This window comes from Ranitomeya variabilis, chromosome 3 (assembly GCF_051348905.1).
Source record: "Ranitomeya variabilis isolate aRanVar5 chromosome 3, aRanVar5.hap1, whole genome shotgun sequence".
Classification (NCBI taxonomy): domain Eukaryota; kingdom Metazoa; phylum Chordata; class Amphibia; order Anura; family Dendrobatidae; genus Ranitomeya; species Ranitomeya variabilis.
In genome coordinates, this window is record NC_135234.1 from 321853103 (window position 1) to 321880231 (window position 27129).

The 27129-nt window shown below is 46.0% G+C and overlaps 1 protein-coding gene across 1 annotated transcript in view; it reads right to left on the reverse strand.

The window, feature by feature from the left end:
- Positions 1 to 27129, reverse strand: part of TANGO6 (transport and golgi organization 6 homolog) — a 95530-nt gene that overhangs the window by 12504 nt on the left and 55897 nt on the right. The window contains exon 15 of the mRNA XM_077295726.1: positions 7564 to 7716. Within this exon, the coding sequence (XP_077151841.1) occupies positions 7564 to 7716 (153 nt within the window). The remainder of the gene's footprint in view (positions 1 to 7563; positions 7717 to 27129) is intronic.

Sequence of the window (27129 nt, forward strand, 5' to 3'; positions counted from 1 at the left end):
CCAGACAGCATCATTGAGAAATACCAAAGTATAATTGTCCTAGGGTGGGACTACTGCATGAAGCACTTTCCTGCCAAACGTTAATTGAGACACCACATCTAGTTTATAATGATTGGTGAAGGTACTAAGAATTGACCAGGATGCAGCACTGCAGATCTGCTCCGCTGAGGTCCCCCCTTTCTCCACCCAAGAAACAGCCATTGCTCTAGTTGAATGGGCCCTAAGACACTCTGGGGGGCTCTTCCCCTGTGCCACATAAGCTAAGTTTATTGTGGATCTGATCCACCTGGCTATAGTAGACTTAGATGCCTTTCTTCCCTTATTTGGACCTGTGATATATGTGATGCAGTAACCCCTGTAACAGGTAGGGGGCGCTGCATGGTCTCCCCGGGATGTGCACGGAGTTGTATTGAGGCCGTGAGAATTGACCTGCAGTGATGTCAGGATCACGTGACCAGCCCATGTGATCCATTACTGTGGGTGTGGTTACAGGTACATAACGTGACCAGAGTGTGGGTCACATGTTCCTGTGTGGTTCCAGTGTTTGGACCTGAAGGGTCCAAGTGCAAAATCCCTGAGGGAGTTCCTGAGGGCTCGGTGTGTTCCTGTGTTGGAAGCCTGGGAGGAGGCTTCCTGGAAAGCACCTGCTGGCGTGGGAGGTCCTAGGAGGAGGACCGGATCCCGGAGCAGTGCACAGTGGAACTGGGGAAGCTACAATCCTTCAGTGGCTCTGGACTGACTAGTGTGTGCCGGCCAGGCAAGTTGGTGATCCCTGTAAGGCAGCTTACCCGGAGGTGTGGACTGGCGAGGAGTCAGCAGGTGGAGCCGGAGCTCCCGTCAGGTATCGGACAGGCCGGTAGTGCTTGTGAAGTTCTATGAACTGTGTGGTCTCCCTTGGGAACTGGTTAAGGGAGGACCAGCGTGTATTAGAGACGACAACCCGGAGTCACATGTGCTGTCTGTGACTTGGGACGTTGGTGAAGTGTACGGCGTACGGACACCCTGGTAACTGGGCGAAGTGAGAGGCCCAGCACGTTAGTGTCCGTGAGGCAAAGCCGTACACTGAAGTGTTAGAAGCTGCAAGTAGATATCACCAGTTGGTGCCTGTTGTGTTTCATGTTTTGAACTGTGCGTAACCCGGTTTATGAGGCTTAATAAACCGCATGGACTGCTTTGTTTTATAAACCCGTGCCCGTGTGCTTGAATATCGCGGCCAAGTGAGTGTCCCCCAACACTCTCAGTAAGAGAAACCTTACAGACCCCTGTACTGAATAAATAGATTATTATCTTGTCTCCAGTTCCTGTTGCTTCCAGGTACTTGAGAACCGTCTCCCTGACATCCAAATTATGGTAGGATCTTTCCTTCGGGTTTTTAGGGAAATGACAAAATGAAGGAAGCACCACCTCCTGATTCATATTAGACTCTGATATGACTTTCGGGAGAAAAGCTGGATCTAGTCTCAAAACTAAACAGTCATCGAACACATGGAGATAAGGGTTCTGAATAGATAGGGCTTGAAGCTCCCCTAGCCTCTTTGCCGATGTGATAGCCACTAGGAATACAGTTTTGAGTGAAAGTTTACCGATCTCTATATGTTCTGCTAGATCATAGGGGTGCCTACATAATGTGATAAGCAAGGAGGGACGGTCCTCCGTATTAAGGGTTTCAGCCTCTGAATCGCTTTTGAAAAATGACCTATCCTAGGGTGGGAAGACAAGGAGGAGTCATAGAATACACGGAGGGCTGCAATCTGCACCATTAGGGTACTAGGCCTAAGCCCTTTTTTGAACCCTGACTTGGGGAAATCTGGCCGGTCAGTATCGACTGTCGCCTCTCCACAGTAACTGCAGAATGTTTTCCAAATCTTCCTATAAATTGCGGAAGTCACTGGCTTTCTACTTGCTTGTAGGGTAGAGATAACTTCATCTGACAGGCCTCTAGTTCTTAAGACTTGACGTTCATGATCCAGGATGATAGCTGGAGGGCTTCTGGATTGGGGTGCAGAATCGGACCTTTGCGGAGAAGATCTTTTCTTTTTGGAAGCAACAGGGGTTCTTCTTCCGACATCTTCCTTAGTAATGGGAACCAGCTCCTCTTCGGCCAAAAAGGTACTACCGGTATCACTGTGGCCCTGTCGTCATATATTTTTCTGAGTGTTCTTGGAATTAGAGAGAGAGGTGGGAATGCATACAACAGTCCCTTGTTCCATGACTGCGAAAGGGCGTTGACCCCTGCTGGACCCCCCAGAGGGTTCAAGGAGAAGGTGGTCCTGACCTTTGCATTTTCCCTGACCGCAAATAGACCTATGTCTGGTTTTCCCCAGCAATGACATAACACGTTGAACACTTCGTCGTTTAACTCCCACTCTGTTGCGGATACCTTCCACCTGCTCAGAAAATCTGCCACCTGGTTCTTGGTGCCTTCCAGATGTACCGCCGAGATTGATAGAACCGATCTCTCCGCCCAGCTGAAGATCCGTCCTGCCAGACTCTGTAAAGTTGGATGCCTTGGACGGCCCTGATGTCGGAGGAAGGCCACTGTCATTGTATTGTCCGACAGTATCTTTACATGTTTGTTTTCCACTATGGACTGGGACGGAGACAGAACCTTCCAAACCGCGTGCAACTCCCTGAAGTTGGACGAGTTCCTGCTCTCTTCTGGACTCCAATGCCCCTGGAAGTATCTCCCCTGCACGTGTCCGCCCCATACCTGCTGACTCGCATCCATGGTGACCACGACACACGGGGGACTGGACCCACGCAATACCTCTCTGGAGATTTCTGGAAATGGTCCACCAATCTAGAGATCTTCTGACCTGCGGGGATAGCACCATCTTTCTGTCTAGCGAGCTCTGCTTCCTGTTCCAGGCGGCTAGGATCGCCTGTTGAAGACCACGAGAATGAAACTGGCTCCAGCTCACACAGGGAATGCAGGATGTCATCAGTCCTAGGATCTTCATAGCATCTCTGACGGAGATCCGGCTTCGTGTAAATTGACGAATCCTGTCTCTTATGTTGGCTTGCTTTTCTTCTAGTAGGAAAGACATTTTTACCACTGAGTCTAACATGACTCCCAAAAATGTTATTTTTGGTTTGGGTACTAGATCCGATTTTTTCCAGTTTATGATCCAACCCAACTTCTGCAGTGAGGAGATCAACGACTGACAGTGGATTCTGAGCTGTTCTACGGAATCTGCCACTACCAAAAAATCATCTAGGTAGTGGATTACAGTAATGTTGCGTTTTCTCAGGTAAGCCACCACTTCTACCATCAGCTTCGTGAAAATTCTGGGAGCTGATGAGAGCCCGAAAGTAAGGCAGCGAAACTGGTAGTGGTAAAAACTGCCTTCTCTTTCTACAGCAAACCTTAGATATTTTTGGTGGTCTACATGGATCGGAACATGGTAATATGCACTATTTAAGTCTAGAGTGCACATAACCACATCCTTGCCTAAGAGGCGTATTGTGGATCGGATGGATTCCATTTTGAACCTCTTGTACCTTATCCATCTGTTTAGTGGTCTGAGGTTTATTATTGTTCTGGATTCTCCTGACATTTTTTTTTATCGAGAAGAGACTCGAGTAGTGACCTCTGCCTTCTTCATGAGCGGGAGTCGGAACAATTGCGGCTATTTCTAAGAGGTCCTGAATATCGGACCACATAGGGGAGGTTGAAACAAGCTTGGAGCTTGTTACGAGAAATCTCTCTGGAGGTAGACCCTCAAATTCTATCCTGTAACCCTGAGAGATAACCTGAAGAACCCAAGGGCTTTCGGAAATGTTTTGTCAACCTTCCAGGAACCCCGTCAGACGCCCCCCTACTCAGATGGCGTCATTTTTGTCGAGGAGTGGAAGCCGGGCCTGGGGAGATGGAATATCTATTTTTACCCCCTTTGTGATAGGTCCACCTCCCTGACTTCCCTTTCCCTCTATAGTCTGTTTTTTGATTGAAATGAAACCTACGAAAGGGCTGATATTTTTTGTGTTTTTCCTCAGGAAACCCCTTTTTTTTCCATCTGAGGCCTTCTCTAGAATGTCGTCCAGAACGGGCCCAAATACCTTTCCCCCTGAAAAAGGAATAGTGCAAAGTTTATTTTTTGATTGCGTGTCCCCTGACCAGTTCTTTAGCCAGATGGCTCTTCGAGCTTCATTGGACAATGATTGATTTCTGGCCACAAATCTAATAGATTCAGCTGACGCATCTGCCAGGAACCCAGTTGCCAATTTCAATAGGGGAAGGGACCTGAGGATAGATTCCCTAGGGGTTTTAGATGTGAGATTCTCCTCTAAATCTTCTACCCATAGATGCACAGATCGTGCTACAGAGGTTGCTGCTATGTTGGCACGTATTATTGCTGCCGAACTCTCCCCGATCCTTTTCAGGAGCCCATCAGTCTTTCGTTCCATAGGTTCCTTCAGATTAGAGGAATCCTCAAAAGGATTAGCAGTTCTTTTTGACACTTTTGCTACTGGGATGTCTATCTTAGGGATATCTTCCCAGACTTTGACCTCCTCACGGTCAAACGGTAATCGTAGTCTAAAATCCCTGGGAATCACTAGTCTCTTTTCTGCTTCTTCCCATTCCTCTAGAATCATAGAACGTATATGGGAGTTGACTGAGAAGACCCTTGAAGTTTGCGACCGTAGTCCCCCAAACATTTCATCCTGAACTGAGAGAGTAGCCGGGGGCTCTTCTATCTGCATCGTATAACTTACGGCCCCAAGAAGCTCGTCCGTATCTGCAGAGGGAAATAAATATCTCTTCCCTTTTTCTGGAGGATCCATGTTTGATACTTCCTCTGAATCAAAATCCAAAAGGACCTCTTCTGAAGCACAGTCAGACTCTCTTGGTCTCTTACGGGATGCCTGGGAGTCCGACTGTGTGGCTTGAGGGCCTACTAGTCCTGCTATTGAGGCCTGCACCTCCTGTCTTATCATAGACCTCATATTGGAGATGAGTGCAGCCTGTTCTTCCCCCATAACCTTCATGGTGCATGCATCGCAGTGGGGTTTCTACCAGGACTCTGGTAGCTTTGATAAGCAAATAGGGCACTTCTTACTCTTCCCAGATCTCCTGCTGTCCTTTTTCGCTGCTGCAGGGGTGGGAGCCTAGAACACACAAAAATATATGTCCCGTGGTAACTGGGCTAAGCTGGGCTCTTACTGTGATTTCCCTCTCCTCGGTACTCACGTGGCCCTGGCTTTCCGATCTGACCTCTATTTTTGCCATCTCCTCCATACTACCTCGGGTAGGAAGGACTGAGGGGTAGCTATCGCTGCCCGCCCGTTACCTTAATATATCAGGTGCTGCTTGTTCACCTCAGGAAGTCCCTTTTCGCTGCTCGACCTTGCCCTGGAAGTACTCCCTGGTGGGAGACACGCTGCCTCGCATTCTGCCGCCAGCCACGACCCCGCTGGGACGCCAGCCTCTTCCGGGACCCACATGCTGGATCTTTAGTGGCATCTACAGAGGCGGCACCTGGACACCGACATCCAAGGCACCGTCTAGGGTCGAGAGCCCCCACCAGAGGGAAGCGACCCGTTCCTCAGGAGCTGAGGGACCCTTAGAACCGGGTGTCAGCTGCAAAAGTCTTGAGGCGGGAAGAGAAAGGCTGGGCCCCCCCGATCCTCACCATCTGCCCGGAGCGGTCGATAGACTGTCGTCGTTCCTATCCGCAGTGGGACAGGAAAAACACTGGTGGTAGTAAAGGGTCCTTTTAAACTTTTGTGGTTTCCTGTCCCACTGTGCACAAAATTTTGGCCAAATAGTGTGAGCCCATCAACCATCGTCAAGGTGGCCTCATTAATTTGATGGGTCCCTGACCTCCCTGTCCAAATGTGAACACTTACCTAAGGCTAATGCCTGAATGCATGGGTGAATGTGGACACCTCTCTCAGTAAAGCCTACATATATATGGGTTGGCCGGAACCAAATGTGATCAGATGTAATTACAAAACCACATGGTGAAGGGAGGAGTGCTCAGTCAGTAAGCTAACATAGAAAAGACAGAAAAAACACTGGCACATCCAAAATATGGTTGATGGGCTCACACTATTTGGCCAAATTTTGTGGAAAGCGTCTTATAAATATGTTTCCTAATGTTCCAATGCCATTTTGCTATTCATATTTCATGTATTTCATATTCGACATGCTTTGGCACGATAGAGTGCAACCTTTTTTTGTATATTGTATATGGAGGTAGCTGCTCCTGGTATGCACCTATTCACACTAGTTTGGATGTGCCAGTCGTTTTTTATTCTTTATTTAATTTATTCTTTCTTCACTGCTCAGTGGTATAAAATTCTGTGATGCACATGTGAGATGGCACCCTCAAACCATTCCAGCAAAACCTTAACTCCAATATGGCGTCTCTTCCCTTCTGAGCTTTGCACTGTGCCTCAAATGTAGTATTCCCCTACATATGGGGTATCGGTGTACTAAAGAAAAATTGCACAACTTTTTTTCTCCTGTTACCCTTGGTAAAATAAAAAATTGGGGGTGAAAAGATTATTTTTGTGGAAAAAATATCATTTTTTATTTTCACGGCTCTACGTTATGAACTTCTGTAAAGCACTTGAGGGTTCAAAGTGCTCACCACATCTAGATAAGTTCCTTGCGGGGTCTAGTTTCCAAAATGGTGTCACTCGTGGGGGGTTTCCACTGTTCAGGCACATCAGGGGCTTTCCAAACGCGACATGGCGTCCAATCTCAATTCCAGTCAATTTTGGGTTGAAAAAGTCAAACGGCGCTCCTTCCCTTCCAAGCTCTGCCATGCGCCCAAACAGTGGTTTACCCCCACATATGGTGTATCAGTGTACTCAGGACAAATTGCACAACTTTGGGGGTCTAATTTCTCCTGTTACCCTTGGGGATAAAAAAAAAAAATTGGATCTGAAGTAAAAAATTTTGTGAAAAAAAGTTAAATGTTCTTTTTTTTTTTTTAAATTCCAAAAATTCCTGTGAAGCACCTGAAGGGTTAATAAACATCTTGCATGTGGTTTTGAGCACCTTGAGGGGTGCAGTTTTTAGAATGGTGTCACACTTGGGTATTTTCTGTCATATAGACCCCTCAAAGTGACTTCAAATGTGAGGTGGTCCCTAAGAAACTAAAATTGTGTTGTAAAAATGAGAAATTGCTGTTTAACTTTTAACCCTTAACTTCCTAACAAAAAAAAAAAAATTGTTTCCAAAATTGTGCTGATGTAAAGTAGACTTGTGGGAAATGTTACTTATTAAGTATTTTGTGTGACATATATCTGTGATTTAGGGGCATGAAAATTCAAAGTTGGAAAATTTCTACATTTTCACCAAATTTCCGTTATTTTCACAAATAAACGCAAGTCATATCAAAGAAATTTTACCACTATCATATAGTACAATATGTCATGAGAAACAATGTCAGAATCACCGGGATCCATGGAAGCGTTCCAGAGTTATTACCTCATAAAGGGACAGTGGTCAGAATTGTAAAAATTGGCCTGGTCATTAACATGCAAACCACCCTCGAGGGTAAAGGGGTTAAGAAGCAGCACTCGCCAACATCACCTGCTCAGAGTACTCACCCAGGGTCCGTGTACACCTCATCAGTGCTTCTCCTACTTTCATCCTAGTCTCAAGAGATGGAGTTTTTCCCGTAAGTGACACTGTCCTCTCATATTGTGATAGGAGGATAGGCAGGATGCGCTCAGGGATATCTCCGGACAATACAGCAATGCCTGGTTTTAAAAAGTAAAAGATGATAAGATTTTGCCTGTAAGTTATATGCTCAAAGAAGACTGGTACAATATGATTTTTGTGTTAAAATTCGATGTACAATAAAAAATATTGTGGTACCGTGTTAGCCAAAAAAAACCACTATGTAAATACTTTCATACCCAAAGATGACAAAAGTATTCCTTTATTGGCTAACCATAAAAAAATAGAAATTAGACCTACCGCAATTGTATTTCCAGGAGTCCATCATGGCAGCACGACAGGAGGTAGTCCTACTTATCCTCTAGTGACAGGAAACACACAAGTGGTTAAATGCACCTCCCTTCCGCCTCACCCCCAGAGTCTTTTACCAATCACTACACCAGGATGGATGCAACTCTATTTTATTGAATTCTTACATACAAATGTTAAACTCATATCACTTTCAGAAATCAGGGGCAGGAATGTCATGGTGCTGTCATGATGGACTCCTGGAAATACAATTACTATTACTGACCTGACATCATATCTAACTTGTAGTCTTTACAAAAAGTCGTTATATTAGACCAAGTTGCAGCCCTGCAAATCTGGTCTATGGAAGCCCCTGCTCTTTCGGCCCAAGATACAGAAATCACCCTTGTGGAGTGGACTTTGATTTTAAGTGGGGGATCTTTTTTTCCCCGACTCTTATGCTAGTGCTATGGTTGACGTGATCCACCTAGACAAAGTTAATTTTGAGGCTTTTTTTACCCTTATGCTTTCCTGCATATTGTATGAATAGATTTGAATCTTGCCTCCAGGTAGCTGTGACCTCTACAAAGCGCATCACTGCCCTTCTCACGTCTAGTGTGTGAAACAGCCTCTCTTTCTCATTCTTTGGGAGATGACGAAAAGATGGAAGAACAACATCTTGGCTCAAATTTGTCTTTGACACTACCTTCAGCAAAAAGGACAGGTCAAGCGTAAATATTAACTAACTGATAGTGCCTGTAATTCACCCAAACGTTTCGCCAAGGTGACTGCCACCAGGAATGCAGTCTTCATAGAGAGAAAGTTGATGCTGGATGGAAGTTGATGCTGGATTCCATCCACTACTTCAGCACGATCACCACAATGCGTGGTGATGGTGAAACTACTGTATAAGAGTTTTTTTTATAAACTATATGCCTATTTATTATTCAGTAAATACGGTGCACCAACTGTCAGTTACATGGATATTTAATCATAGTAACATATCTTGCAAAGATCTCTATTATGTGATGACATTATCACAAATAACCACACTAGAGGGAACTGCTGCAACTGACATTTGCCTGAATTTCTGTAATTGGTACAAGGTTGTCAGATTTTTCAACCTCTTTGCTTTAATTATATGTAAACTAAAATTATGAGTTGTGAAAGTGTGTAATTATTTAATGTATAAATGGTTGATTTTTTTTAAATTGTCTGTTTTTATACTTGCCTAATACAGATGAATTCTTTTTAGCATTGATTTTTTGGATAGTTTAATTTCTGTTGGTATATACTTCAGCTACTTGTCTGAGGATGCAAGCACATCCAGCTGTAGGGTATTGCAGCACACGATCTTGCCAGGTCAGTGCGCCGCATTCCGCAGCAGCTGAGGTGTGTATTTTGAGGTTCTGCAGCAGCGGAGGTGTGTATTTTGAGGTTCTGCAGCAGCGGAGGTGTGTATTTTGGGGTTCTGCAGCAGCTGAGGTGTGTATTTTGAGGTTCTGCAGCAGCTGATGTGTGTATTATGAGGTTCTTCAGCTGCCCAGGTGTGTATTATGATGTTCTGCAGCAGCTGAGGTGTGTATTATGAGGTTCTTCAACATCAGAGGTGTGTATTATAAGGTTCTTCAGCTGCTCAGGTGTGTATTATGATGTTCTGCAGAAGCTCTAACCTAGGAATGTGGTGCACCCTCTTTGGTGCAAGTTAAAAAGCAGACAGCAAATTAACCAGAAAAACAGGAGGAGGAGGGAAGTCACTGCCTCCTCCATCCTCCAAGCCATCGGTGGGCAATTAATTTTCCCGAGAGGCCAATTGAGAGACCGTGACTGTTGTAGAGGGACAAACTAATAGGGCGAAATTAATTAGGCTGAATATTAATATCAACATATTAATTATAATTATATTAATAATTATATTATCCCATCTCGACATGCGCCGTACATGCACTGATGTGGGAGGTGCGTTCCCGACAACAGCAGTATAGGTACGGCGCTGAGATCGCGTGGCCTCACGCTGAGCGCCACGGCGATCAGGTGCGGGTATCAGCTCTGTGTGAGAGCCGTTATCCCGCAGCAATGCCCATGATCTAACCCCCCCTCTCTTGTAGTAATGACAGCGACATCGAGGAGCCTTGTGAAGGGAATGGGTTACCTTCGCGCTTCCATCAGGACAACGCGAAGCGATCGTGTTGTCCTGGTGGTCTCCATGGAGACCCCGGCCGTAAGATGGACACAGGGTCAGTCAGGGAAGGTGGCTTTGTAGTGCCTGCAGAGAGCAAGACATGAGACGCCCCCTTCCCTGTCTGTCAGATGCTGATGTGACGCCTCGCAGTGACGAAGCTTTGCAGAGCATCAGATCAGCGATGTACAGTAAAGTCCCATCCTAGGACAATTAAAAAAAAAAAAAAGTAAAAAAATACATATTTACAAAAAAATCCCAATATATAACAAAAATAAACATTTTTCTAAACACATTTATGTAAATACAAGACAAACAATAAAAGTACACATATTTGGTATCAACCTCTATAAAACTGTCCCACTAAGTTAACCTCTTCAGTGAACAACATACAAAAAAAAAACACCACAAGGCAAAAAACAATGTTTTATCATCATACTGCTGAACAAAAAGCACAATAAAACGCGATCAAAAAGATGAATATAAATAAAAATAGTACAGCTCAAATCATCATCTTGTCCTGCAAAGCACTAGACGCCATACAGCTCCATCAGCAGAAAAATAAAAGTTATAACTCTCAGAATAAAGCGATTAAAAAATAATTATTTTTTCTATAGAAGTTTTTGTGTTAAAGCGCCAAAACATTAACAAAACGATAAATTGGCTATCGCTGTAATCTTGCTGACCTGAAGAATAAAGCTGCCTTACCAATTTTACCATAGCAAAACAGTAAAAAAAAAAAAAAAAAAAAAAAAAGCTATTCCTGAATTGCTGTTTTTTTGTTCTTTCTGAACAAAATCAGAATAGAAAGCGATCAAAAAAGGTCATGTGCCTGAAAACGGAACCAATAAAAACGTCAGCTCGTCCTGCAAAAAACAAGCCCTCACAAGACTGTGGGCCAAAATATAGAAAAATTAAAGCTCTCAAAATATGGTGATACAAAAATAGTTTTCCCAATAAAAAGCGTCTTTTAGTGTGTGACAGCAGCCAAACATAAAAATCTGATATCATTGTAATCGCACCGACCTGAAGAATAAAGTCGCCTAATCACTTATACCACACAAGGAACAGCGTAAAAATAAATTAATTCTTCAGCTGTTGTTGATTTTTTCAATCTGCCTCCCAAAGATCGCAGTAACGCTCGGCGCACATTTATCCTGCACTCTACACTGAGCGCTTACATTGGGATTTCCATGTAAATCTCTGAAATACGTGATTCAGACAGAACATTTCCTATAATGAGGCAGATGGAGACAGTGTGGACACCATAGGACCTGTGATCCAGCGGTGTCTTTTTAGGATTGCATAAAAGTGCCGTCGGCTACAGTTTTGTGCACTTCTGAAAAGGACAATGCTGAACAGAGGCCAGACAGCGTCCATAGTAACTCTGCTGACTCATTATAGTGAATGGATCCATAGGGGGTTTCATCTGCCACGTCACTCGGAGATTTCGATGGAAACCCCAATTTAAGTGTTCAGAATAGAGCGCCGGATAAATGTGGTCGTGAATGTTATGTAAAATGTTCCCAATAAAAGCTTCAACTCAATCTACAAAAAAAGAAAGCCCTCACTCAGGCCCGTCATCTGTTAACGGAAATATAGTGGGCTTCCACGTTACTGGAAAAGTGAAAAGGCTCCTCACCCCCCAAAACAAATTCAGCAAATTCTACGCTCCCAAATCTAAATGTCCCCCTCCCTTCTGAGCCCCAGTGTGCCTAACCCACATTTAGCGCCCACATATTTGGCATTTCTGTAGTAGTGAGAGCCAGCTTAACTTACAGGTGCATGTCTCAAGATGTACAGGCTGGGCATAATGTACTGGTGACTGCAAAGTACTGGTCACTACAATGGCAGTTTGCAATTTTCAATCTGCACTGTAATATGGCATTTCTTCCATTCTGAGCTTTGCACTGGGTCTCAAAAAGTAGTTTTTGACCACACATGGGTGAACTCGGGAGAAAATGGACCTCAAAATTTGTTGTGCAATTTCTCCTCATACCCTTGTCCGGTTTTCCATTCGCTACGACAGCACCCTATTGAGAGAATTTCAGAGACTGTCACCTGGGAGGGACCACGGAATTAAGAACTGATCGCCCAAAGTCTAAAATAGAGGTGGATGACAGATCAAGACAGTAGCGTCTATAAAAGGTAGAAAGTGAAGACCACGTTGCCACCTTACAAATCAAATCAATGGAGATGTCCGCCTTTTCAGCCCAGGAGGATGCCATGACCCGCGCTGAATGGGCTCTCACTCCCCCGGTGGGGTTTCCCCTTTTGCTGAATAAGCTAGGCAGATTACGTCTCTTATCCACCAGGCGATAGTGCTTTGTGACACTAGACCGCTTTTTCTGGCACTGAAAGGAGTCAAACATAGCGCTACTCTGCCTCCAAGACTGAGTCCTCCCTAAGTACTCTAGTACAGCTCTTCTGACATCTAGAGTATGGAACCTTAGTTCCTCCGTTGTAGCGGGACTATCAAAGAAGGAAGGTATATAATTCTCTTGGCTCCTATGAAACTTAGAAGTGACTTTTGGTAAATAAGCCGGGTCCGGTTTCAGAACTATCTTCTCTTGATAAATCATCAAAAATGGAGTATCTACTGATAGTGCCGGAATGTCACGGACTCATCTTGCGGAAGATAGGGCTACTAACATAGCTGCTTTGAGGCTTAGAACCTTAACAGAGGCAGAATCTAAGGGTTCGAAGGGTGTGGTTTTTATGCGGATTCCACCTGCGGATTCCTATTATGGAGCAGGTGTAAACCACAGCGGAATCCGCACAAAGAATTGACATGCTGCGGAATGTAACCCGCAGCGTTTCCGCGCGGATTTCTACAGCATGGGCACTGCGGATTGCGGTTTCCGTAGGTTTACATTGTACTGTAAACGCATGGAAAGCTGCTGCGGACCCGCAGCTGCAGATTCGCAGCAAAATCCGCAATGTGTGTGCAGCGCCCCAGAGTCCTGGTCGTTGCAGTATTGTCGCTCTTCCTCATGGGGGAGTGATGGTACCTCTGATGGCACTAAAGGAGTTCACCTGACCAGGTATCACAGTCACACACTACACTTCACACTCCGGCCACCAGGGGGAGCAAAAGGTTCTATGTATTAGGCCACTCCTCACACTCTGGTAAAACTGGGAGTCGGATAGGAAGTTAGGGAGAAGCTGACTGGGTTTTGCCCAGGTAACATCTAGTGAGAGAGAGAGAGTTGCTTGGGAAGACTCAGGGAGGTCCCTGTCAGGGGTGGGATCCTGGCAGTGGCCTAGCACGAGACAGATCGTTACGGAGCCGTGCCTGCACCTCATTGCGGCGGCATCCTAAGAAAGGACACGAAGCGAAGTATATTGTGGAGAAGTGAGAAACGAGATCACAGCACAAAGGAGATAGAACCAGGAGGAGTCGTGCCCCAAGATCGGCAACATCCTTCTGAGGCGCGTAGCCGGCGGCCGGAACGCTGAGGAAGTAATAGGCTCTACGCATTACTTTGAACTACGGCAGGGCAGTTAACTTTAGGTTGGCTGTCTCACCTTTACACCTAATGAAGACAACGGAGGCAAATGTGGGAGAGGGGCGTCTCTAGGGTCCCTATAAAATAACTCCAGGCCTACCCCGTCATACGGGTGTGCCCTATCCAAACCATCTGGGGGACGGAGTTGTGAGGACTATCCCATGGTGCTCAGTAGGGAGGTACTACAACACACAGGCGCTAGTAGGAAGGCTACTGATTTCCACCTGCAACGGGAACTCTGGATGTGCCTTCGGACCGGCCGGTCTCAGCCAGCCCTGTTAGCAGTGCTCTGGATTGCGGATGCCGAAGCCTTCAGTAAAGGGGTAAAGAGACTGCAACCCTGTGTCCTCGTCATTTACTGCGACATACACCATTACCATCTACTCATCAAGGGAAGCCCTGGGGACATACTTCACCTGTGGGAAGTTACAACATCTAGCTGCCATTCCATCACCCCAGCGGACCCCTAGCAGCGTCGGTCACCCTGACCGAATACCACAGGTGGTGTCACGAACACTTGACAAACCCTCACCTACACCATTATTTGGGCGCCCCTTAGCAGGGCCACGGACCGGGTCGGGCCACCGTGACACCCCTAGAACCGAGACCGAGGGACCCGGTACCGAGTACCCCGCTGCCCTGCGTTTGGGGGCCGCTTCATGTGCACATAGCCTAAGGGTGTTAACAGATAACCTAAATTCCCGGCCTTTCTGTAAAAATTCCAGAATTGCCGGAATTGGAACATGGTCCGGACAAGGGGGCTGAGTGGAATAACAAAAATCTCCTCCAGGCCTTAAAATAAATTTTTGTGGTAACCTCCTTCCTACTCCTTAGCAAGGTGGTAACTAGGGCTTCTGAAAACCCTCTACGGCTCAGCAGCTCCCTCTCAAATTCCACGCCGTCAAGTGGAGACTGTCCATCTGTGGATGACGGAATGGTCCTTGAGAGAGAAGCCCCGGTCTCGTTGGTAGCACCCAAGGGTCTGTTACGGACATTGCCCTTAACCAAGAAAACCAAGGCCTCTTGGGCCAAAAGGGGACAGTCAGAATTACTCTCGCTCCCTCCTCTTTGATCTTTCTGAGCACTGTAGGAATCAGACACACTGGAGGAAATGCGTAGGCCAAAGTATAATCCCACCTGACCTGAAGGGAGCCTACTACCTCTGGCTGGTCTGATGTTCGTAGCGACGCAAACCTCCTGACCTGCCTGTTGCTCCTTGTGGCAAAAAGGTCTATGTCCGGGAGGCCCCAAAACCATACGATCCATCTGAAAATCTGTTGGTCTAGGGACCATTCCCCCTGGTGCAGGGAGTGTCGACAGATAGTCTGCCTGAATATTGCACTCCCCTCTGATGTGAAGAGCCCACAGGGAGAGGAGGTGAGTCTCTGCCAAGGTGAATAGGTCATCTGCGGTGGACAATAGTGATTGTGATCTCGCCCCCCTCGATGATTGAAGTAGGCCACCACCGTAGTGTTGTCGATGTGTATCCGCACATGGGTGTCCCGCAGAATCGGTAGAAACTCGAGAAGCACATACCTCACCGCCCTTAATTCTTTCAGGTTTGAGGTACCCCGTGACTCCCTGGTCGGCCACTTCCCCTGGGCTAGTCTGCTTCCCACGTGAGCTCCCCACCCCGAGGGACTGGCATCTGTCGTGACTATACTTTCGTGTCTTATAACCCACGGAACCCCTGTGGACAGACGTAGCGGGTTTAGCCACCAGGATAGACTGCTCACAGTTGCGACTGACAACAAGATTCTCCCATCGAGGTGGCCTCGCAACTTCCTCTCTGCCTCGAGCACCTCGTTCTATAGTGCCCTGGTGTGAAATTGAGCCCACTGCACAGCCGGTATACAAGACGTCATAGTACCCAGCAGGGACATTGCATCCCTCAAAGATAGCTCTGGATTGTCCATTATCTTACCGACTTTGCCGATGATGCCTGACTTTTTGTCTTCTGGAAGAAAGCAATGATGATCTACTGAATCCAAGAGGAGGACGAGGAACTAGTCTTGATTTTTTCAGATTGACTAACCAACCGAAATCTTGTAGGGACGATATTATATGGTTCAGCCGGGTGCTGCACTGGACAGCTGACCTCCCCATTATATGGAAATCATCCAAGTGCGGAATAACCAGGGTATCTCTTTCCCTCAAATGTGCCATTACTTCCGCAATCACCTTGGTGAACACACGAGGTGCCATGGACAGACCAAATGGCATGGTGGCGAACTGAAAGTGTCTAACCTGATCGCCCAGCCATACAGCCACTCAGATACTGTTGGTGGTCCTGGTATATAGGCAGGTCGTAATAAGCGTCCTTTAGGTCCAGGACGGTTATGAAACACCTGGGAAACAGAAGTTTGGTTGCAGACTTGATGGACTCCATTTTAAAGATATGACACTGCAGGAATGAACTCAGCTTCCTCAAATAAATAATAATGGTTCTGAAAGAACCATCTGGTTTGGAGATCAAGAACAGAGGTGAATAAAATCCCCTCCCCTCTTGGTCCCCAGGAACCTCAATTAGGACCAGTTTCTCCATTAACTGCAAATTTTCCAATTCCAGGGCCAGTTGCTGATCAGGGGAGTCTCTTAAGGTTGTTAATAGGAAGGAGTCTGGAGAAGTACTCAGGAACTCTAATTTCAGCACGGATGATATTATATCGAGGATCCAGGTGCTGGACGTTATACGGACCCATTGACTATAAAAATATCTTAATATACCGCCCACCGGGAGATCAGGGCTAGCGATACTTGCGCCTATACTTGGAGGATGAGGCCCCACCGAAGTAAGCACCTTTCTTTTTCCTCTCTGCTGACTCTCCTTCTCGGTCTCTATACTTCCTCTGGAAAGATGACCGTCTCCTAAAGGTGTTCCTGAAAGTAGGGTTAAATAGTTTAGAGGACCCTTTTTTCCTGTCACCTGACTATGAGGATTTCACATAGCACGGGGCTAAACAAGTACTCACCCCAGCATGAAATAGCACACACCGTAATTTGGTCTTAGCGTGTACATCCCCCTTCCAGCTCTTTAAGCAAAGGACTCGGCGGGCAGCATTGGACAGACCAGCAGACATGGCAGCTAAACGCAATGAATAGACTGAAGCATCCGCCAGATAGGCTGCCTCTCCACGAATCTGTGGAAAGGAGTCCAGTAACTTGTCCCTAGGTGTTCCAGACCGTATTTGGTCTTCCAGTTGGTCCAGCCAGACCATCTTCGATCTGGCGGTACAGGTACTTGCAATAGCCGGTTTGAATGCTGACGACTCCCAGGCCCGCTTCCAAAACATCTCTACCTTTCTATCAGGGGGAAGTGTCTTTCAATATTTATGCCCACAGGCTCAAACAAGTGTGTCACCGCTGGCTGGAGGGAGAGGGGGACTTAACTTGGGAGGCCTTCCTCCAGGTCATCCTAAAAGAACAGTTCGACGTCAAATGCCCCGCTGAGATCCAGGAATGGGTGAGAGAGAGGAAACCAGTGACAGTGGAGCAAGCTGTTGCTTTAGCTGATGAGTTTCTCACCATCAAGCCTCAGTGGAAAAATTTACTAGTGCATGAAGTAAAAACTACCAACACCCCACCACCACTGGTCTCTTGTCCTTCAATCCCCAAAGTTTGCTGTCCCACTAGACCACCACTTCATGTTGATACCCATGTGACTCACCTTCCAGCTAGTCCCGCCTCTTCCTCTGAAATGCTACAAGGAGAGAAAGTAGTAGAGCGCAGGTGTTATGGATGTGAGCATCCCGGGCATCTGCAGGCCACCTGCCCAGCTATACAGTGGAGAAATCGTCTCAACCCCAACAACCACCTCATGCACCGTCACATAGATATCAGCCTCCAGGTTCCCTTACCTCCATCCCCAGAGTGCACATGGGAAGGAGTGTGATACAGCGCAGCTGTTACCGATGTGGGCAGACTGGGCATCTGCAAGACATCTGCCCTCAGGGTCAATTGAGGATTGACCCTCCACCAAATCGGCCTATCAATTATTTACAGCTAAACACAAAGGAGGAAGAGGTGCCACCCCTACAACTTGATTTGCCTAATAGCTCAGAAACCCATGTTCGACCATTAGGGGTTTATGGGGTGCGGGCCATTGCCACAAGTTCCTTTAATCCTCAAAGAAAGCACTTACAGGAGGTCATGCTGGATGGTCGGAGAGTTCTTGGCTTTTGTGACTCTGGGGCAATTCTCACCATAGCTGATCCCAGAGTGGTTCGGCCAGGGGCAATGCAGCATGGACCTGGGATTACCATTGAATTAGCTGGAGGCCAATGGAAGAATATCCCAAAAGCAAGTGTAGAACTAGACTTTGGCTTTGTGGTCAAGCAATGCGTGGTTGGGGTGATGAGGGGCCTGCCTGCAGATATTGTCTTAGGAAATGATGTGGGAGAGCTACAATGTCGATTTGTGGGTGCAGGAAGCAGAGTTTAAGTCAAAGAGGATGTAAAATGGAGCCCGCCTTTAAGCCTATAAATGCACCATACAATAAAGATGAGGCAGTCGACACAAACGCTAATGGATTGTCCAGGCAGGAGTCATGAGTTATGTTGGCCATGTTTACGTGTACTTGACAAGCGACCTGTTGAGGTCACTAGTATGTACACTACTTGAGGGGGGAAGGGGTTTTAACAGCGTGTCCCTCCCCCGGCCTGTGTCCCTGGACTACCATGTAATCAGGCTGGAGTCAACAACCAGTAGGGGGGAGCCCGCCCCCATGGAGGGGTGGATCCCAGGACACAGAACAATAGACTCATGTGTTGGCTAATTCAATTGTGTGGTGACTTGGGAAGGGCTGGGATCTTAGGCTGAGGCGATCGCTGTGACCGTGTGTATTGTTGGAAGCTGCCACGTGGGACTGTGTTGTGCCCCTCATCTGCTGGATCTATTGAATTCACTCAAGAACTATTGCTATTTCCCTGGCGTCGGATTGCCAGGTGGCGCCCCCCGATCTACTCCCTTCCTGTGGACTCATTGTGGACGCTGCAGAATTACTTTCATTTGCATTGTCCCAGTTCCCTGTTCCAATAAATCTTGTTGGATTGTTTATCGGCCTGGTGTCTCTTTCCGCTCTGTTGCATACCCCGTCACACCCACATTTTTTTGGGGAAGGGGGGGGGACCCCTATTTTAATAGCCAGTAAAGGCTACCTATACAGCTGCGGGCTGGTAGTCATAGCCATGAACTCACCATCTGAAGCTTGTTAGCAGGGTACCGGTTCAAGAGATGGAGAAACAGCATGCCATTTGGAGGACATAGATGTTTGCCAACCCCATTCGCTTCTGACCTCAGTGGTGTCACTCCCTCTAAAGGAACCACTGTTGCTGCCTTTGCTTCTGCGCTGCTCACTAACCACTTCTCCAGGCAATGGGTGCTCCACAACATCTCTTGGGGAAGACCTCTCTCAAGCACACTGCTGCTGCATGGTGCAGGCTAAAGAAGGGCTGGCCACTCTCCTTCACTTCCCCGTCCATGATGCACCTCCCCGGTTTCCTCGGAAGTCAAGAGGAGGCAATTTCAGGTTACGGGCGCTTCACTGCCAAAGCACCCACGTGGAAGCTGACCAGAAATGGCCCGCACGTGGCACAGGGCGACCGATGCCGCTGTCCCGGATGAATACAGGGAGCCTCATCACCACCTGTGCCACGCCCACGCGACCCAGGACGGCACCACCCAGACCCTGGGATCGCACCATCCACACCAGACAAGGAGGGGCCTGAACAGGCAGAGCACCCAAGATGCTGCTTCTGGGATCCCAGACTCTGCCGTTCCCGCAGAGACCACACAGAGGCTGATTGGACCCAGGTAAGACTTTCTCCGCAGGTTCCCATCAGGACAGGAACCCAACTGAGGAGACGAGAGGGACCGCCCCTTTTTAACCTGTAGGTTCCTGTCCTGGTGGGCGGATCCCCTATTTCAGTAGGGTGCTGTTGTGGCGAAAGGAAAATACAAAATTTGGAGCCAAAAAAGATTTGAGGGAAAAATGTGATTTTTTTTTTTATTTTCACAGCTTAACGTTATAAACTTCTGTGAAGCACCTGGGGGTGCAAGGTGCTCAACACATCTAGATAAATTCATCAAGGAGTCTAGTTTCCCAAAATGTTGTCACTTGTGGAGGGTTGCCACTGTTTAGGCACATTAGGAGCTCTCCAAATGCGACATGGTGTCCGCTAATTATTCCAGCAAATTTTGCATTCAAAGAGTCAAATGGCGCTCATTCCCTTTCAAGCCCAGCAGTGCACCCAAACTGTAGTTTTCCTCCACATATTGGGTATCGGCGTACTCACAAGAAATTGCACAACAAATTGTATGGAGCAATTTCTCCTATTACCCTTGCAAAATTTAAAAAAAAAATTAGGGCTAAAGGAAAATATTTGTGAAAGAAAAGTAGAAAAGAACATGTTCATTTTTTTCTTCCACATTCCATTAATTCCTGTGAAGCACCTGAAGGGATAATAAACTTCTTGAATGCGGCTTTGAGCACCTTGAGGGGTACAGTTTTTAGAATGGTGTCATTTTTGGATATCTTCTGCATATAGACCCCACAAAGTCACTTCAAATGTGAGGTGGTCCCTAAAAAAATGGTTTTGTAAATTTTGTAAAAATGAGGATTGAAGAAGTAACGTTTCTCCTTGCGGAGAGTGACATGTTAAGCATGTCGAGGTGAGGAGACTTAAAGCCGCAATGCTCCTCTGGGAAATTTGCAAATTGTCTCTTCAGAGAGGAAGAGGTCTAGAACTCTAGTGCCACCTATTAGAAGCAGCAATCCTAACGGTCAATGTCAACCCTTTAACGAGCCTTGTCACATGACTTAGGATAAAAGCCAGACCAGAATCTCAATTTGCAGACACTGTGTTTCGGGGTACTGCCTCTCGCCAGTGCAAAGTGGAGATCTGGTTTGGCTGAGTGAGAGGCGTCTGACCGGGATTCAAGAAGTATCGTTTCTCCTGGCGGAGAGTGACATGTTAAGCATGTCGAGGTGAGGAGACTTAAAGCCGCAATGCTCCTCTGGGAAATATGCAAATTGTCTCTTCAGAGAGGAAGAGGACTAGTGCCACTTTTAACCCTTATAACTTTGTACCGGGGGGGTGCTGTCATGGGTTTCGGAAAAACCGGATACCGGTAAGTAACCTTGGTGTTTTTCTCTTTCCCATGAAAGCACACCTGAGAGATTTTTGGAGAATGAAAGCACTTATGGCAGGGACCACCGCTTGCAGCACCCTTCTACCAAGGGTTAGGTCAGCTGAGGAGGACATATTCAGTCTGTAATGCTTGATTGCGAGGACCAGCTAGCGGCCTTACAGATCTGATCAATCGATACCTCTGCAATTTCTGCCCAGGAAGTAGCCATGGCTCTGGTGGAGTGTGACCTGATGCCTTCAGGAACCGAAGCGCCACTCGCAGAGTAGGATAAGCTAAAGGCCCCCCAAGATCCATCTGGCATTGTCCATTGACTAATCATGTAGATGTACTCTAACATGGACCTCATCAAGTCTATAGTATGGAATTTTTCCTTCTCTGGATTTTTAAGGTGATCACAGAATGAGGATAAGGTGATTTCCTGGCTCCTATGGAATTTAAGAACTACTTTGGGGAGATAAGCTGGATCTGGTCTTAGAACCACCCTGTCCTCAAACACTTGTATGTATGGAAAGCACATAGACAGGGCTTGTATGTCACATACCCTACGGCTAATGCTAAGGCCACTAGCAACACCGTTTTAAGCGTGAGGAATTTCACAGATAACTCCTGTAAGGGCTCGAACGGTTCCCTAGTTAGCGCCTCTAAAACTAGGTTCAGGTCCCATGGAGAAATTTTAAGAATTATAACCTGTCTTAATCTTATGAAAACTATTGAAGGAAAGAGCGCAAATAGTGTCTTATCTGAGAAGATTAATCCATAGGATTGCACTCACCAGATGTAGTTGAGTTGAAGCAATGAAAGGATTCGCTGCAGCAGATCCACGAGTCCAGGAAGGACCAGCCGTTAATACAGATTGGGATAATTGTGGTAAATTTCTACACTGCTGAATCACTAGAATTCCAGAATTGTTAGTATATGTGGCTTTATATTTCTATTATTGAATAATAAAGCCACATGTACTAATAATTCTGGAATTCTAGAGATTCAGCAGCGCAGAAATTTACCACAATTATCCCAATCTGTATCTAACCTGTCTCGATCTGTTACAGGATTTAATAAATTGGGACAACTATCTATTGGATGCTAGGCTGCAATTATTCAAGGCACCCAAGGCAGACACCTGTACCTTGAGAGTAATAGTTGCTAACCCTAGTTGCAACCCTGACTGTAGAAATTCTGGAATAGCCCTTACTGGAACCTCATCCCGCAATGGCTGCCCTAAAAACTCCAGGAATTTCTTCCATGTCCTACCATAGATCTTTGATGTAATCAGCTTCCTACTTTTCAACAGGGTGGAGACTAGCCCTGGTGAGAACCCCTGCCGATTCAGTAACCCCCTTTCAAAATTCCATGCTGCCAGACGGAAGCTCTTCTCCTGAGAGTGGCACACCGGTTCCCAGGTAAGCAGGTCCGGGATCTCTGGTAGAATCGATGGATCAGTAACAGACAGCCATCTTAGAAGGGAGAACCACGGTCTCCTCGGCCAAAATGGAGCAATGAGAATTACTCTCGCCTGATCCTCTCTGATCTTTCTCACGACTGCTGGAATCATCGCTATCAGGGGAAACACGTAGGCCATACTGAACTTCCAAGGTATCTGAAGGGCATCTACCAGATTTTCCCTTGGGTCTAAGGAGCAGAAGTTCCTCACTTTCCTGTTGTGTAAAGTGGCAAACAGATCTATCTCCGCTCTGCCCATGCCTGCACTATTTGCTAGAACACTCCAGGATTTAGAGACCATTCTCCCTGCCTCAGTTTCTTGCGACTCAGGAAGCCTGCTTTCGTGTTCTCTATACCCCTTATGTGAAGTGCCGTAAGAGATAGCAGGTGTTGTTCTGCTAGCTGGAGCAGGATGTTTGCTGCCCCCATAAGGGTATGGGACCTCGTTCCCCCCCGGTGGTTGATATAAGTCACCACCGCGTGATTGTCCAACATGGCACGGGCATGGCGAACCCGAAGGAAGGGAAGAAAGTGACTTAAGGCTCTTTCCCCAGCCCACAGCTCCTTTACGTAGAACCTCAGATGTGCACCACCAGGAAAGGGAGTCTCAGCTAGGGAAGACATACTTTTCCCTCTAAATGCCCTTTTAATGACCTCTGTGCCGACAGAACCTCCCACTCTACCTACCTTAGGTGAAACTGTGCCCATCTTACTGCCAGTATGCAGGATGCTAGGGATCCTAGCAAGGAAATCGCCTTCCTTAATGACATTATAGGCTGCTTTGCTACTCCTTCCTTGGAGTTGCCGACTGTCAGCTCATATACACTCCAGGAGTAATCTTCTTGATATGAAATCCTGCAGTATCAATTCCAAATGCTCCCATATTATATACAACGAACAAAAACTAAAAATGAAATTTGGATGTGTTTAAAATATATTTCTTTAAAATGTTTTCCAGTCTATGCGGTTATTTTTACACACTAGGCACCTTCTCCCTTTTTTCCTCTCCCTTGAATGGATACAAAGGTCAGCATGCTACACCAAACCTGCCACTAATTATATTAACCCTTTAGTACCTATAATGCAAAAACACAACCAATCATTGATAGAATTTCTTTATAGAATTTTATTCATAAATTGACTGATGGCATTGGATTTGCCCTTATATTATATGCGTTAAAAATCATGGCTTACTGCATTGCATGCGCTAACAATTATGGTTTATTTTTTCCATCTTTATAAAACTATGACATTAAATGTAATTCCATATATATGGGATATTTTTTGCTGTTACTTATTTAATATTGTGAAAAAAATATATATTGTCCACATTGTCTTTTCATCCAGCCAAAGTATTTGTTTTAACTTGTATGTACATTTATTTTCTTGTGTTTTCATTTTGTTTAGTAACTATGTTAATTAATCAGTGTACCGGTGTGCTCACCGGATCTTAGTATAAAAATGCAAGACAAGCCACACACTAGATGTCATGATTAAGGGTGCTTGGTCACCAGAAACGCGTTGATATCGCATTTTATCTTTTGTAATCGCTGATGTTTTTATCCTCCACTGAATATATTTTCAAGTGAATAAAGAAAGAAGTTTTTTTCACTACCTCGTTGAGCTGGATTACTCTTTTTCTTTGATTACACTGGTCAACAGCATTTTTGGTGCCAAAGATATTTCATCGAATTTAGGGTATTTTTGGGGTGCTGATTCTGAATATGCTATCAGTTTTGCCAGATTGGCTCAAGTTTTTGAGATTTTTGGTATCTTATTTATAGCACTTGTTGGTAAATGCGACGCATCATCTCATTAATTTCTTTGGATTAGTACTTGAACTGAGCAGTTCTCAATATAGTTTTGTGTTAATTAGTGTTCTAAAAGTTTGTTCATAGCTTGATTTTTGCACTAACTTTATGTTGTTGTCTGTTTTCCAGTGAAAAGCATGAACTCATCAAGAAGAAGTTGTCTTAACGATCCAGACTCATTCTGTTACATTTGTGGTGAATAAACACTGCCAAAACATAGAAGAAACATAGCAGACTTCGTAAAAAAAAGTGTATTTTTGCCTATTTTGGGGTTATGCTTGGGGACCAAGACAAGTTTTGGGCACCACACAGTGTGCAAAGCATGTATCGAATTATTACGAAAATGGAGCAAAGGACAAAGAAAAAGCTTCAAATTTGGTGTTCCAATGGTGTGGAGAGAGCCAAAAAATCATCATGATGACTGTTATTTATGGTAAACACAGGTACAGGCACATCTTCACAATGAGGGACAGGCCTTCTTGCAGATTCCATGTTACTCCCATTTTCGTTTCTTATGCTTATTGAATCCTTGCACTTGCACTGCACAGAAATAACAGTCATCATGATGATTTTTTGGCTCTCTCCACACCATTGGAACACCAAATTTGAAGCTTTTTCTTTGTCCTTTGCTCCATTTTCGTAATAATTCGATACATGCTTTGCACACTATGTGTGGTGCCCAAAACTTGTCTTGGTCCCCAAGCATAACCCCAAAATAGGCAAAATACACTTTTTTTACGAAGTCTGTTATGTTTCTTCTATGTTTTGGCAGTGTGTATTCACCATAAATGTAACAGAATGAGTCTGGATCGTTAAGACAACTTCTTCTTGATGAGTTCATGCTTTTCACTGGAAAACAGACAACAACATAAAGTTAGTGCAAAAATCAAGCTATGAACAAACTTTTAGAACACTAATTAACACAAAACTATATTGAGAACTGCTCAGTTCAAGTACTAATCCAAAGAAATTAATGAGATGATGCGTCGCATTTACCAACAAGTGCTATAAATAAGATACCAAAAATCTCAAAAACTTGAGCCAATCTGGCAAAACTGATAGCATATTCAGAATCAGCACCCCAAAAATACCCCAAATTCATTTAAATATTTTGGACACCAGAAAAAAAATTTTTTTTTGTTGACCTGTGATAGGCTGCTGCATTGCTGATATCCAAAATAATGGGGCTGGCACTATCTTGTTCTCTGGTAGGAGACAGACCTGGTGCTTGGAGTCCAGAACCAACCCCAGGAAGGATTATACAATCCTTTTTTGGTCTTAGCTTTGACTTGAGGGTATTTATCACCCAGCCTAGCTCCTCTAGGGCCACAGTCACTTCCCTCACTTGCTCTATACAGTGATCTTCCGAACTCCAGACAATAAGAAAGACGTCCGGGTATGGGATGATAAAGTCCCGAGAATGAAGGTAGGCCATCACCTCTGACATTACCTTGGTAAACCCCCTTGGGGCCACTGACAGACCGAATGGGAGGGCTGCATACTGATAGTGCCTGACCTGTCCCTGGACATACAGAGCCCCCCTTAGGAACTTCTTATGGTCCCGATGGTCTAAGACCGCCATGAATCAATCATGGAATAACAGCTTTAGAGCCATGTTTATTGACTCCATTTTGAAAGAGTAATTCACAACCCATCGGTTGAGCTTCCTCAGGTTGACGATAGTCCTAAGAGAACAGTCCGGCTTCTGTATCAAAAAGAGGGGGGGAATAAAATCCCCTTCCTAACTCTTCCACCAGGACTTTGCGCAGAACCCACTCTTGCAGCAGTCCCAAAATTTCCACCTCCAGGCCTAGCTGTTCTCCTGGAGATTTTCTGCGGGGTGTTAATATAAATTTCTGCCGGGGTGGATGGACGAAGTCTATCATCAGACCGTCCTTGATGACACTCCATCCAGGATCCAGCGACTGGGGGAGATGTTTACCCAGGCAGGGAGAAAGAGAGAGAGCCTCCCCCCTACCTCTGACCTGACATTGGGGGGGGGGGCTTTTTTGACGATGAAGAGGGTCCCCTGAACATATATCCAGACCCCTTGCTGTCTTTGAAGTCCCAGATTTCTTTCTTTCTCCCGGGGGGAGGGGGGGGAAGACCCCTATTAAGTTTCCTTCTCCGAAAAGAAGGCATTTTTAGCCTCCTCTGGGAAACAGGGAAACCCCTATTTATCCCCTGCCTTCTCCAAGATGTCCTCTAGTTTCTGACCGAAGAGAAACTGACTGTCACACGGAATGGAGCAGAGTCTATTCTTCGAAGGCAGGTCTTCCGGACACCCTTTTAGCCACAAGGCCCGTCTAGCCGCATTGGATAGGCTTGCCGCCCTAGTTGCCAACCTCACCGAGTCGGCTGAGGAGTCTGCTGCTCCATGCAACAGAGTCATATAGGCCACGATTTCATCTCTTTGCAGCTAGACCATAAGGGAATGGCAGTACACGTCCTGGCTATTGCCAGCTTTAGACCCCCTGCGGCTGCCTCCCAGGTGTGCGTTAGGGACCCATCCGCTTTTTTATCGAATGGGTCTCTAAGCGTGCTGGAGTCCTCCAAGGGCAGGGACAATTTTCTAGAGGACTTCGCTACTGCCCCGTCGATCTTAGGGATTTTATCCCAACCCTCCGAGTCCTTTTCCTCAAAGGACTTTTTTTTCCTGCCCTCATCTTCTTTTGGAAGATGAGGGCAGGCTACCAGACTTCTCCGGCTTCTTCCACTCCTTCTCCATGAGTGCCTTTATCCTAGCGTTAACCAGAAAGGTGCACTTCCTTTTTTCCTCCAGGCCCCCAACCATAACATCCTCTAAGGATTTAGGTGGCTTCTTCCTCCTTTAGGCCCATTCTTGACCTGACTGCCCTAACCAGTCCATCCATGTACTTGGCCGGAAGGCAAGGTCGGCCGCCTACATCACGGTCCGAGGAGGAGTAGGAGGGTGGGGAGGAGGAGGAGGAGGGGGACGGGGATTCCACATGATATTCCCCACCAGATTGCGAGGCATCTGAAACCATGACGAGCTCTCTTGCTTCCCTTTTTCAAAGCTGACTTTAGGGAACCTTTCACCTCCGCCCTGATTATTGCCTTAAGGCTTGTGGCGAAGTCAGGGATCTTTTTCCATAC